Source organism: Malurus melanocephalus, unplaced genomic scaffold (genome assembly GCF_030028575.1).
Source record: "Malurus melanocephalus ecotype Western Australia unplaced genomic scaffold, MMel_1.1 scaffold_449, whole genome shotgun sequence".
NCBI lineage: Eukaryota > Metazoa > Chordata > Aves > Passeriformes > Maluridae > Malurus > Malurus melanocephalus.
This window is the reverse complement of record NW_026623681.1, coordinates 489,574-503,238: the sequence shown is the minus strand read 5'-3', so window position 1 is coordinate 503,238 and position 13,665 is coordinate 489,574. Positions and strand designations below refer to the sequence as shown.

Genomic DNA, 13,665 nt, shown 5'->3' with positions numbered 1-13,665 from the left:
CAACACAGGATGCAAAGTACTCACTATCTACCTCCTATCTACTCAGTTGTGCTCACTGTAAACACATTGTGATGTTTAGTCCTGGCCTATTTTATCACATTCCTCCCTAATATCCCAGTCTTTACTGAACTTAACTTCCTGACATGCCTATGAGGAAAGGTTCCAGCTTGACTGAGAAAAAAATAAAGAAAATAAACAACCCTTAGTATTTTGGGGAGCAATTTAACGTGCAAGGGCTTGATTTGCCAGCACTTTTAACACCACACATCTTTCTAGGCTCAACTCCCACTAACTTAAATTGCAACTGCAAAGTTCAGCTCTTCTCTGAATCAGACCACACAATTTCAGGATGTGCAATCAGAAAATGAGTAATACRCAGACGGAAGCTGCAGGGAGAAGTGAACTGTCCAGCAGCACACATTCCTCTGGGATAGAATTGCTGAGGTACTGATAAATAAGACACTAGCTGARTAAATAGTGCAAAAAGTGCTCCTAGGTAAAGAAAAAGTCCTGTGTAAGTTTACTTGCTTAGAATAGACTAGTTAACTTCTGTAATACCACTAAGTTATATCTGGATGAACTCTTAGGTGGTRTCCCTGGACCACAGCTGATCTTCTGGCCAGATTTAAGTATCTTTACTCCAAGATGCTAGTCCCTTCCTGAAAGTTGGAATGTATGTATTACCATCCCTCTGTCATAGGTAAAGRCAGGCAGAGCCTCCACACAGTAACTTCATTCACTAAATAACTTCTATATTAATTCCAGGTGTGTGCACTTCACCGGAATGGTGAAAAGACCCTACCATTAAAATATCTGTTGACATGATAGAACAAGAACAAATTAATGTTGCCCTACCAGCCTGACTTTAGACTTACAAATTGTAAGTCTTTTGAGAATAGTTTCAGGTATGTTCAAAGTTTCTAAAAAACAAATTGTAAAATGCACAGAAAAGTCATCCTACATAGAGTCATGTTCATTCCTACATAAATCAACAGTTTTAAGTCTTTAGCAACAACATCTGTAACAAACTGACCTKTACAGTACATCTGTTCTGTACTGTACAGAACCATACACTACAAATTACAATCAACTACTAGAAAGTAAAATACACATTTTGCAACCAGATTTCAAAAACCAAGCTTAAAAATGAAGAGTTGTGATTCACAAAATTCCATTACAGGCTCTGAACACAGTTAAACATATGGATTTATCAGGGATGGTTAAAAACTTCCCTCCTTTTTTAACTTCTTCCTAATTGTCCTACTTCCCTTCTTCTACCACACTTTTGAGCAACACACAGGAAAAGGTCAAGTCCACATTAGTCTCATGAAATGTGGCTCCTTACTGTGCTACTTGGAGAAGCTCCAAGTGCCTCAGACCAAGATTGCTTGTGGTATCCACCTGGTTTGCAGAGTTCATGTACCACTAAAATTCTCATCTCAACATCTTCACCTTTTTCGGAACTTCGGTCTGACTACTAATTTTTTTTTTTCTCTAGGACAGAAATAGTACAAGAAAATAAGCCTTACTTGAAAGGTATAAGGATATAGAAAATTGGCATTTTTATAACCAAGAACCAAGGGCCACAAAGATGGTCAGAGGGCTGGAGCACCTCTCACACAAGGAAAGGCTGGGACAATTGGGATTACTCAGCCTGGAGAGGAGAAGCTTTGGGATGACCTAATTGTGGCCTAGTAYCTTAAGGGGCTGACAGAAAAGATGGGGAGAGACTATTTACAAGGGCCTGTGGGTGACAGGACAAGGGGGAATGACTCTAAACTGAGAGGTATTTGAGATTAGAAATTAAGAAGAAATTGTTCCCTGTGAGASTGGTGTGGCCCTGGCATAGGGCGCCCAGAGCAGCTGTGGCTGTGCCATCCCATGCAGTGTCCAAGGCCAGCTTGCACACTGGGGCTTGGAGCAACCTGGGATGCTCCAGTGGAAGRTGTCCCTGCCCATGGCAGAGGTGGGAGTGGGTGATTTAAGGTCCATTCCAATTGAAGCCATTCTGAGATGCTATGGTAACAAATGAACTGTTGCTTAGCTGTTAGCACCGGTGTGCCCAGGGAACACGGGCCCAGGTGAGCCCAGGTGAGCCCAGGGGTGCCCAGGTGGCCAGGAAGGCCCAATGGCACCTGGCTTGTTCCAGCACTGGGGTGGCAGAAGGACCAGGGCAGTGACTGTCCCCTGTGCTGGGCTCTGGTGAAGCCACACTTCGAATCCTGAGTTCAGTAATGGTTCACTCACGACAAGGCAGACATTTAGGAGCTGGAGCCTGCCGGGTAAGCGTCTGGAGCACCAGCCCTGTGAGGGGCTGGGGTGATGGCGCGGAGAAGGGAGGTTTTTCTGAAATGCAGCACCTCGCCGCTGGCGCCAGCGGAGCTCCCCTGAGGGAAGGCGGTGCGGCCCCGGGGGGCGGGGGGAGGCCCTGGGCCGCCCTCCCGGCCCCGTGACCCTCTCGGCGCGCAGATCCCGCCGCACTCCCGCGCCCCGCACGGTCCCGTTCGCGCGCGGAATGGCAATGGCTCCCCCCGCCCGCACCATGGCTTCCCCCGCTCCCCGGGCGCTGCCTCTCCTCCTCCTCCTCCTCCTGCACCTCGCCGCCTCCTCCAAGCTCAACACGCCCAAGGTGCTGCTCCCCTTCACCCGCGGCACCCGCGTCAACTTCACGCTAGAGGCCAGCGAGGGTTGCTACCGATGGTGAGTGCAGGTGCCGCCGCCCTTTGTCCGCTTGTGCTCTTCCCGCCGGCACCTGCGGCGGCTCCTCGGCCCGCGGCGGGGCCTGAGGGCTCCTCAGGCTGCTGGGCCCTCCCTCACCCCTTTCACCTCGCTAGGGGTGGGTTTGGGCGGCCCAGCAGTACGGGAGSAGACAGGATGATAATCCCTGAGGGGAAAGGTTGTTTGTTTTGTGCAGCGGGGGTTAAACCCGCTGRAGAGGGGCAGTGTCTGCGGGCCGGGCCCTGAGGGGAAGGTCCCTGCTTGTGAAAGAAGCTTCCCGCCATGGCGCCGTGCCCGACATGTGCCTCACATCCCGTGTGCACCCACCTACACACCCCACACATGTCCACTTGCTTCTCCCTGTACTGCACACACTCCCACCTGCTTCTGTTTGTTCCCCACACATACATCCACCTGCTCCTCCACCTGCTACCAGACCCACTGTGCCTCCACACAAACCTCATGTGGCCACCGTGCTGCCCCGGACAGCCACAGTGCCACCCCACACACACATCGCCGCAGTCCCACATGTGTGGGGATAGCACCCTGAACTTGTGCTGCTGGTGGGGAAATGCCCCTTCTTTTGCTGTAGTCGGTAATGAAATTCTTCACAACATTGAGCTCAGTGTATGGACATAAAGGAATCCTATCTAAGTTGGGAGCATCTCACTGCTGCTGTTAGTGTAGGTAACAGCACTCTTAATACATAATCTGGGGACAGTGAAGTCGAGTTTAAAAAGTGAAAGCTTTCCCGGTTTTCTCAGTGTTGAGCACGTGGGATGTACTCCAGGAACTTCTGGCYGGGAGCTCCCTTCTGCCTCACACAGGGGGATGACTGGGCAGTGCTGAGCACAGGGGCTGAAGGCAAATCCCACAGCGTATGTAAATTTAGAAAGCTCACAGTAGTCTTCATTTAAACAAATGTTGCCAACTCCTTATTTCTATAGCACTCCAGAATGGTAACTTAATCAGTAACGAGCAGGAGGTACCCACCTGAAAAATGGAGATATGTTTAGAATGAAAATTCCATGTGTGCCAGATGGGTGCGTGCAGCAGTTTTTTTTGTGTCTGGCAGTTATTGAAATACATTTTAAAGGGCTGTTTTCATTCTCTGTCAGTTTGCTTGGKGATTATATGTTTCTCATCTCTGGGCTGGGTACAAACCTTTGGTCTGTGACAGTTTACATGTTTGMGGGTGCTTATGGGGAAGAGCAGTAATTCTTTTTATTCAGAAGTCGACTAAAAACAAAAGTGACCAGATGAGCTGCTTGTGGTCATGTAATTAAATTTTTAATGGACCATTTTAGTGAAAATCTYACAAGCGTGCATTTTTTCTTCTTTYTTACTCWGATCTTCGAAGGCTATTGAGTCTTTGAAAGGATTTGGTTTGTGAGGTAAAGGATATTGCATAAAGCTAAAACCCAAAACTCATCAAAGCACTATTAAAATTTGGAAGTAGACTGTTTCCTGTTTTGCCAGAGAGCTGTTCAGTGATGCTGGGCTGGCTGCAGCTATTCCTGTATGTGCCAGGTGCTATCTAGCTGTCAGAAGCATGGAGACCTTTGCTAATCGCACTGAAATCTACAGATGAAACAATGTAAGATTGTGTTCCAGAGAAATGCCAGATATGATTTGTGTCTTTAATGGAGGTGATTTTTGTGCACTTCAGAGCATGTTCTTTTGGAGCTCTTTACCAGCAGTGACTCATCTCCYTCATGCAGACAGGCTTTAACATCCTTTTCCATCCTCTTGCTTTGGCCTTCGGAGATGAATTTTGGTTGAGAATTAAGGAAACTATACCTAATTCACCTTCCATGTGCTGTTATTTTTTGTGACAGGGTTGTTAACAATGGATATTTATTCACTTCTGCTTTGCAAGGCCTGGCAGGATGTGGGTGGTAAAAYTCACCGTGTACTTAGCAAACCCTCCGGAGGAAGCAGGAGCTGTGTGTGTGACTGAGCAGAAGCAGCAATTGCATCTGGGGCTCTCTCCTACATCYTCTCAGTCCTTGAACTGTGGGGGATTAGAAAGAAGTGTACCTGGAGGAGCAGCTCCACAGCTATTTGCTGACAGATGTCCTGTACTTTGCCATTTGAGCTGTCAAAAGGAGCTATTACTGGAGAGGGGTTGTTGAACTGAACAAGTTAAGAAATACCAAGTGCTTGASAAGGAGTGACTTCTCCTCATATTTGTGAAATGATGGATATGTTTGCATGCATGAAAACAGAGTTTTGAATGCAGGTGTGATTCAGGCCCTCTGTCTGCAGAGGGGACTGAGGGTGAGTAATATGGGAGATTGTGAAGTTAGGGGTAACCTATGAGAGCTGTGGTTGTACAGCAGTGTCTGATACCAAATGACATCTTTTGAAGGCCTGCATTCTCATACTCATCTCAAACATTCAGAATTCATACACAGGTGTCCAATTTCCTGAAAAAACAGTCTATAGCATGTTGTGACCTTATTTTTTTCCCAGTTTCCCTTTGAGCCTTCAAGTTTACTTCTGAAAGTAGGAGATTTTCAAAGTGATTGTAGCCATGTCTGAGAATTCCAGTGATTCAGAGGGAAAAGATCAAGTTCTATCATCATCCCAGCAGATCGGGAGCAATGGTAAAGTTATAATCATGGTTCTAAAATATTTYCTGATTTTCAAGATGCCCATGCCCTCTGGAGTTTGGGTTGCTTTTATGTTAGAATTATTTTTTGTGAAAACCTTCGTTTGCAAAGCATACGGTGTTTTCTTCTGTAAATATTGTACAGTATCTTCAGGGATAAAACACTGCCTGTGCAGATATATTTAGCATTTATATTACATCTGYATTTATCTTTTAATTACTTTAATGCAGAAATTACACTTGAAAGAATGAAAGCATTCAAGAAGTAGAATTCTCTCCTTGAAACCTGCCRTACCATAATAACATTTCAAAGGGGAGGAGGAGAACACACAAGCACCCCAAGGTACACAGTATGTCTGGGTATTTATAGCAGAAATTATCTGCAGTGTACAAATATGTTTACATATTTCATTTTTCCATACAGTATAGAATTGAGATGTATGGTAAGAGCTGGTGGAAATGGAGTTTATTGCCACCTTAAATAGAAAGTTTGTGTGTGCTAATGAAGCCCTCACTGAGGAGGTTATATCAAGCTAATTTCCATGGGAAAGGAGCTGGTGGTAGAGGGAGAGATCCAGTGGCCARGTGGTATTGAAGCTATGGGATGCACAGGTACTTCCAAAGAGCCCAAAGCCACCGCACAATGCTGCTGTCACAGTAATTGGCTAGAAAAGCTCATTTTTAGTTCCTTATCTTGTCATGCTTTTGTTATAAATTGATCTTTCTGCTCCATGGCATATATGTGATGGCTTATGTGTTTTTAGAAATGCATAYCAGTAGTGTTGATCATTAAGAGCTGTTGCTTTGCTGTAAGACCAACATTGTCATCTCTGGTAGTCTGGAAGTTGTGTTGTTTCCTGTTTTACCACAGGTCTAAAACGTCCTATCTGACTCTCCCTGAAAAATATTTTGTGTGAGATACCATTAACTTCCATATTATGAAGTGACAAATAATGTTTGTAGTCCCCTCTGCATTTCCCTCTTGTAWGGCACTGCAGTCAGCAGCAGGATGTCCTCCCTCTCCCTGACCTAACGTGGCTGTGCTTTCCCAGCAGGGCTTCAAGCTCTTCTCAGTGCAAGGACGAGCTTAGAACTGGGTTGAGCTATCCTTGTTGGTAAAGTGAGAGGGGCTGTGCTGCTGTGGCTCMGGTGTGTGTTACCTGAGCGTGTTGGCTCAGAACCAGAGTGGGGTGTGTGAGTCTGCAGCAAACATGTTCTTCCAGAGCCCAGGAGGCAGAGGAAATAAGTGTTTTTTCTCTTAGCTGATGTGTCAACATCAGTGCAGGTGTTGTTAAAAAAMCTTTTTCTCAATGTGAGCATCGCCAGCCTAAAAAAGGCAGACAAAAGGAATAGGAGGACTTGCTGATTTTGGGCAGCTTCCCATTGTTGAACACCCATGAAATAAATGTTTGATGACTTTTGGTCTTTTGGGGTGCAGTTCTTACCCTAGTAATTGAAGCTTTATGGGTTGTCTACAATGAGAAGTTTTAAGAGGGGTTAATTTGAAATAATGAAAAATGTGACATTTGTGTTTGACAGTAAGCTGCCATTTTTTTATTTTTTATTTTGTTACTTGCAGTCATGCTAAATTAATTTTAGAATAACTTGTGTAGGCCGAGCTTTACTTTTTGCATTCTCTTGGTTGGAAGGTGCCTCTCACCTAGTGTGCATATTGTTTTCCTTTGTGCATGTGGAAATGGGCCAAAAAGAAGCCCTTGGGATAAAATKATTTTGGGCCCTGGTTGATTTGACAAAATGTTCAAGTTACAGTTGGGCGTCTGTTGAATTTTGGGAACAATCAGCACTGGCTTAACTTGGCTTCCTTTGAAGTTACTGGGCATGCCAGCTGATCACCGATGTAAAATCTCTGGAGCAGAGGCTCTGTCCTTGGCTCACTCTGTGGTGTGTGATGTTTCCATTTGATTTTAAAGCAGAACTGGATGGAGGAATTTTTTTTGCTGCTTTTTGTTTTTCCAGTACAGTAAGAAACATCCTAGGAGAAGATTGAGTGAACAACAGAGACATTATCTGCCACTGGGTTGTTAAAAATCTTTAAGTATTGAGGGAAACTCTGCCAGGCTCCCTCTCTGCATTTTCTTTGGAATGGGTTCAGTTCCCATACTCTTGATTCCTTGGTAATCTACTATTTATCATACTGCAGTTGCCCAAATGCTGTTTTGGCTCTTGTGTCTYTTAATTTCTGTTTTAGTCCCAAGAGTGACTATATAAGGTCCYTGGTGTATTGGTCAATCCAATCTTCCCAAACTCTTGGAAACTTTAACTGTCCAGTTTCCCTCTGATCATGTATCTGCCCCAATGCCTGATAACATTCTAAAAGATCAGATCAACTGACAGTCACRGTGCAGCTCCATAAAGGTGGATTTTTGCTGATTCAGTCAATTYAGTTTGAAGAGCTGGCAGAGCAGTATAAAACACTGGAGCAGTAAGAATCAGCAGAGAATTGCTAGGGAGAGAAACAGTAATAGATTCCTGATCTTTGAATCAACTGGTACATAAGTATAATCTAATGAGGTATTGACATGTGGTATTACAGAACAGTCGATTAAAGAATGCAGGCCTCGATTTGGGTAGATCTATAGATACAATCTTGGCACATGCCTCTGTGTCTGGGGCTGTGGAGGGGGACGGAAATAATGAATGAAACAGAAATCAGCAAGAGGACTGGCAGCCTCTTGGCAAGTGCCATTCATTCCTTAGCAAGTCAGATTTTATTCTGAGGGAAGTAAGTATTGGGGACTTTTGTGAGCTTTTTTTCCCCCTTTCCTTCTCACTCTTTCTAGTGCTGCCTCCCTGCCTTGCTGTTTCTTTCAGGAGCTGGCATGAGATCTAGCGTTAGTGCCAGAAATGCTTCCCATTGCTGGCTTCTCAGGATCTAATTTTGCCCTCTGACAAACCCAGCTCTCAGTGTCACACACTGACACACTGCTGAAGAGCTGCTGCAATTGGCAGAGGATATAAACTGCAGTTTTTGTCACTTAAAGCTGAAGTTTCTTTTCCTTGCCCATCTTGTACTCAGCAGCGATCCCAGAGTAATGCCTCGGTAATTCCCAGCCTGGCTGAATAATGTCTTTGCCTCTCTGTGCTTGCCCCTGCATCTAGGTAGCTTTAAACAGAACGTGTCCTTGATACTTCTGAATGATGAAGGGGTCATCAAATACTTCATATGTTCTGCAGTAAAAAACACTAATCATGCAGGTTGTTTTTAAATACAAATCCATATGAAACYAAGCCTCAGAGAGGTCCCCTTGAGTAAAATTTATATTAAAAAGAGACATTCAGCTGATACTCTACCTCTTAAACTACTGCTAGAAACCAAATAGTGTCTAATGTCAGGTTCTCTACTGCAGTGACARCTAAGAGTTAACTGGCTTTCAGCGGTAAAAGTTTGAAAGTTCTTTTAAAATTGTGGAGTGTAGGTAAGTTTACAGTTAAAAATTAATTTTGTTGATCTTTGTTCTTCCCTTTTTCTAATCTGAAAASTGTCTGTAATTAGATTCAGTTTCACAACACTGCTATTAGTGCAAACTGCAGTGGTTTTGTATTACAAATCATAGCCAGATATTAAAGGAACAAATACAAACCACAGTGAAACCCCTGTTGTGTTGTAAACACAATCAATTCCAGACTGAAAGAATGCAAAACCCTCAATAACAAAAAAAAAATCTAATGGCAGGGAATATTAGCAGTGTAAAAACCTAAATAAAAGTCAATTTCATGCCTATACTACTTAAAAATACCTGCGTGCAGACTAAGTCAAATCCACATGCTCAGCTTCAAAAGCCAGCCAGCCAAGTACAGGAAAAGCCTCACTGGTTGTGAATGCTAATGTTGTTTAAAGAAACTTGCTAAAACTTGGAAAACTGTTTCATCGTTGCCTCAGAACAACAGAACAACAGGAAAATTACTAATGACTCACTTTTAATCTCTGTAGACTGTTAAGTGTGCTACTAATACAGAAAGTATTAATACAGAAAATAGTAGTATAGAAACAGTATAAATTCTGCTATTTAAATATGCGTATTTGTGTACATTGCTTAGGTATGTAGATTAGATAAACAGTTTTCAGGTTTAAGCTTCTAATTGGTGCTTAAATTGCCATTGTATACTGCTGTGGGCTGTTTTTTCCTTGATCAGATAAAATGCTTTGAAATTCTGGGTCAGCAGTTGGTACTGTTGTTTCAAGATCCTCTAAAACTACTCCTTATATAAGCAAAATAGTGTTGGGAGCTTAAGGTTAGAAACGGGATTTGCAATTTTATTGCAGGGGCTACAAGCAGAGGCGTGTGCTCACCTGGGCTGCAGCTGTTAACTCTTAGATAACTGAATGTGGTGTGATGTGGTTTTTTTTGAATAGATAAAATTTTAGTTAAGGAAAAATTTATTTTTTCAGTAGTGTGAATTTGTTGATTGTGCCAGTAAGAGAAGGAGGTAAAAGCTGTGTCTGGGGATTGAGGCATGTTTGGAGTTCCCATCCCACTCCTTGCTGGGTTAGAGAACTCTTCCCATTCATCACAAGTAGGCATTTTTGTATATCCTCCAGAAAAAAAGCCTAAACCAATCCAGCTTCCCCATTAAAACCCTTTGCCAGGAAGCRTCCAGGGCCCGGTTTAGATTGCATTTACCAGATAGCGCAGTGTTTTCATCAGAGCTGCTCTCCTCATGCGGAGAAGCAATTCCCAAGCAGCTTTGTCACCCATCAGTGCTTGCGTTCATTGTTTTAATCTTTCAAAGGGCCCTTGTGAGCGAGCCGTGCCCCCGGATCTCCGAGCACACAGCGGGGCTATTTCAGGCGCTGCAGTCCCGAGCGGCTCCCGGTACCGGCTCTCACCCTGCCCAGCTCCGGGCTCTGGGTGAGCACGGCTGGGGAGGAGCAGCTGTGACCCGCAGGGCTGGAGCACCTAGCAGGGGCTTCTGCAGTATTTCACTGCCTCTGCATTTAGCTATCGGATTAATATTGCTTCTATCTCATATGTAATTTCAAGAGGTTTGGGTTTTAATAATTTTTCAGCTTTTTGGTTTTGTTGTTTGATCTTGACGTTTTTGGCACACRGGAAGGGGGAGCTGGGCTCCACTCTGTAATTCCCTGGCCTGTTCTRTGGATTATGGGGAAGGTTGTTTGATTCACACTGGGTGCTGAGCGGGRGAAGCAGTAAACTTCTCAGGAGGGTCGATTTAAACTTTYACTTGTGTTAGGAAAATTAATCCACAAGCACCAGAGGTTTATTTCCAAAAAGGAGACAGAGGAGTCCCGCAACTTTATTCATGAATAAAGGGAGAGGTCATGGGCATTTCYCRTGGGGTCTCTCAAATTCMTAGAGRACGCAGCMTCCTTTTATCCCAATTTCYCGGCCGCAGTCCCCTCTCTCTTTCCCCATTGGCTGAGGTACTTGAGAGGTACAGGCTCCTTGAAACGCCTGATGAAACCCCCCCTTCTATCATACATTGCCCCCTTTCAAAATACATTTCTGTGTCTCTGCTCAGGTAGTCTATTAACATAGACTGGGGTAAGCCAATCACTAGAATTCCTATGCAAATTCTTCCTATTGATTCCTTCTATCTCCCAATATCAGCATTATCTCACCCCAGAGTCAGAGTCTGTTTGTAAAGACACTACCTCCTCATTCCTTTCACTTGCAAACGTCAGAACATTAAGGTAGAATAAGGTACTTGGCAAATTTTAAAACAACATCCAGACAAAGTAAGGCACTTCACAAACTTTTAATTCATCCAGGCACCRYAAGGCGCTTAACAAGGCATYGACTGGAATTTTTTAGTGTGGCTTACAACGTATTTYTAGAGGAAAAACTTAAGAGAAAGGTATGTAGTCACCCCGCAGCGATCCAGCGTGGCCTCAGCTCCGTGTCGGCCCCGGCCAGGGGGGCGGCTCCTCGGCACACATGTCACTGTCCTTTTCCCTGCTCGGCTCGCCTCCCCGGCCACGGCTGTTCTTTACAGTGGCCCGGGCCCACGCAGTCACATGGCGCCGTTTCGGGTTTCCCAGCCTGCCACGGGTCACTCGAACATTTCGGGTCTTGCCCACCTTGTCGGTGTGGAGCAGAGGCTGACCAAGGCTCAGGGGGTTGGGGGGTGGAGCAGTGACCGTCCCACCTGCAAAGAGGTCTCCTTGTCTGCCTCCTCCCCCTTCCCACCCGAGCCAGTCATTTTGGCGTTGTCCTGCCCACATCCATGATGAGCTTTCGATAAGCCCATTTCTGGAGAACTTGTGTGCAAAAAATTCCATGCAGGGTCAGAGCAGGAAGTAATAGACTCATCAGTTTTAGGTCAAAATTCTGTGTCGGCTTACATTGCACCAAACTTGACGATGCAACTTYGCATGTTTTACACAGTGTTACACACTACAGCTAACCAGACTAAATCTTTTTTGTTCTGAAATTTCTTGATTAAAACATGTTTCCTTTTGTTTTTCAGCACCCCTGCCATAGCAAGTGTACCTAATTGTGATGTTCTGCCAGGGGGGAAAGGTTCCAGTTTTTTTCAGAACTGTGTTTCAAACTTGTTTTGAAAATGCAATTACAAGTGGTGAATGGAACTTAAGCTAAAAGTGTTTCACCTTTATTTCAGTGTTCTGTATATGTTTTCACTCGGTTCACACCTCACAGCTAATCAATAGTCAGGCCAAAGGCTTTGCAGCTCTGTTAMGTAGCTGGGTACAGGTCTGGAGTGRCTCAATTGCCCTCAGCAGTGACCTTGCCATGGAGAGGCTGCTATGCTTGTCTGCCCTGGCTCTGGCCTGGGCTTTCCCCTTCCTGAGCCCACACTCGCCTTGGCTGGAGTCCTTGCGGAGCTGCTGCCATTCAGCTCTTAGCAAAGTCACCTGCTGACCGTGCAGCATGTCCCAAGTGCATTGTTTTGGTGGCTGTTGGAGCAGAGCTTTGATTGATGTGCTGACACAGCCCAACCCCACAGGTCATCCACGCGGCCGGAGGTGGCGAGCATCCAGCCGCTGGGGCGGGACGGCTGCCACTGCTCGCAGAGGGCTCTGGTCCAGGCGCGCTCCTCGCAGCCCATGCGCCTCACCACCGTCATCTCTGCCGAGGATACACGTAAGTTTGGGCTTGGGTGAGCCAACCTCTGCTTCTGATGGGCGTTCTGCTCTCCTCAGGAAACAAAGCAGAGACTTAGGAAGTGCACAGATAAATTTCAGTTCCTGTGTACAGTCATTTTAGGCTTTTCATGGATGGGGGTTTTAATTTCTGTTTGTCTCAGATAAGTGGTAATAATTTTAATGATGCATCCAGGAAAAAAGGTAATTCTTAAAAAAAAAAAAACCCAAAAAAACAAACAAAAAAAAAAGCCACAAATAAAGGGGGTGGCTGAAATATAAAAAAAATGTATTTAACAAAAATTACTAATGCAAATTCAGATACTTTGAATTTGAAAAAGCCAGAAGTTGCCTTTTTGTTTGTTGTGCAATATACCTGGTTATTTTTTATGGTGACAAAGGCAAAACTAGATGGACAACTAAATGCCTTGCAGTCACTAACTGRAGGAGTTTATGGGGGTTGATTGTCTGTGGGTAAAAGTCATAAATTTCTCATGAGCCAGCTCTGAGAGTGGCAATGYAGCAACTCTGCATAAGCACTCAGAGACAACGCCTRTAACAGTCAGTGTAGATGGAAATGAGAGTTTCTRCAGATCAGTTKTGGAGTTCAGTGAGGAAGGGAACTGTTTTTCTTGCTTTCTGAGGCACCATTTAACCCAAGAGTTTCTTCATTGAGGTGATGACCCAGTTTCAGTTCCTTCAATGTCAGTGTGTTGTGTCACTGGCTAAATTTGAGRTGTGTCAATGTTGCTGCTCTTGRAGAGCACATCCAGTGTTGTGATTTCTTGTGCTTTCTGATGTCTCTTCAAGTGACAGGACAAGTGCTTCGCTGTGATGCCATCGTTGATTTAATTCATGGCATTCAAGTTGTGTCCACAACAAGGGAGCTCTAYCTGGAGGATTCACCTCTGGAGCTCAAAATCCATGCTTTGGATTCAGAAGGTAAGAGATCTGCTTGTAGGAAATTAAATATATATAAATATGTCATCAGCACTAGCTGATGTATGCACTGGTTTTGTTTGTGACACAGTTGATCGTTTGAAACCAAGTGGAGAATTTTAAAGGCGTTCTCTGGATAATACATTGTGAAGTTGTCTGTTCTTTTTTTCTTTTTCTCCTTTGAGCAGAGGTAGACTAAAGAATTTTACAAAAGGACTTTTTTGTGAGACTAGTCAGGTATCACCAACAGCAAGTTCAGAAATTATGTTGGAGACCAATCACTTATCTGTTAATTACTAGAGAAACAATC

The 13,665-nt window shown here is 44.5% G+C and overlaps 1 protein-coding gene across 1 annotated transcript in view; it reads left to right on the top strand.

The window, feature by feature from the left end:
- Positions 1–2,463: 2,463 nt before the first annotated feature.
- The window catches only part of NUP210 (nucleoporin 210), a 62,912-nt gene continuing 51,710 nt past the window's right edge, over positions 2,464–13,665 (top strand). The window contains exons 1-3 of the mRNA XM_057380357.1: positions 2,464–2,700; positions 12,281–12,417; positions 13,227–13,358. Coding sequence (XP_057236340.1) covers positions 2,516–2,700; positions 12,281–12,417; positions 13,227–13,358 — 454 coding nt within the window. The 5' untranslated portion in view covers positions 2,464–2,515. The remainder of the gene's footprint in view (positions 2,701–12,280; positions 12,418–13,226; positions 13,359–13,665) is intronic.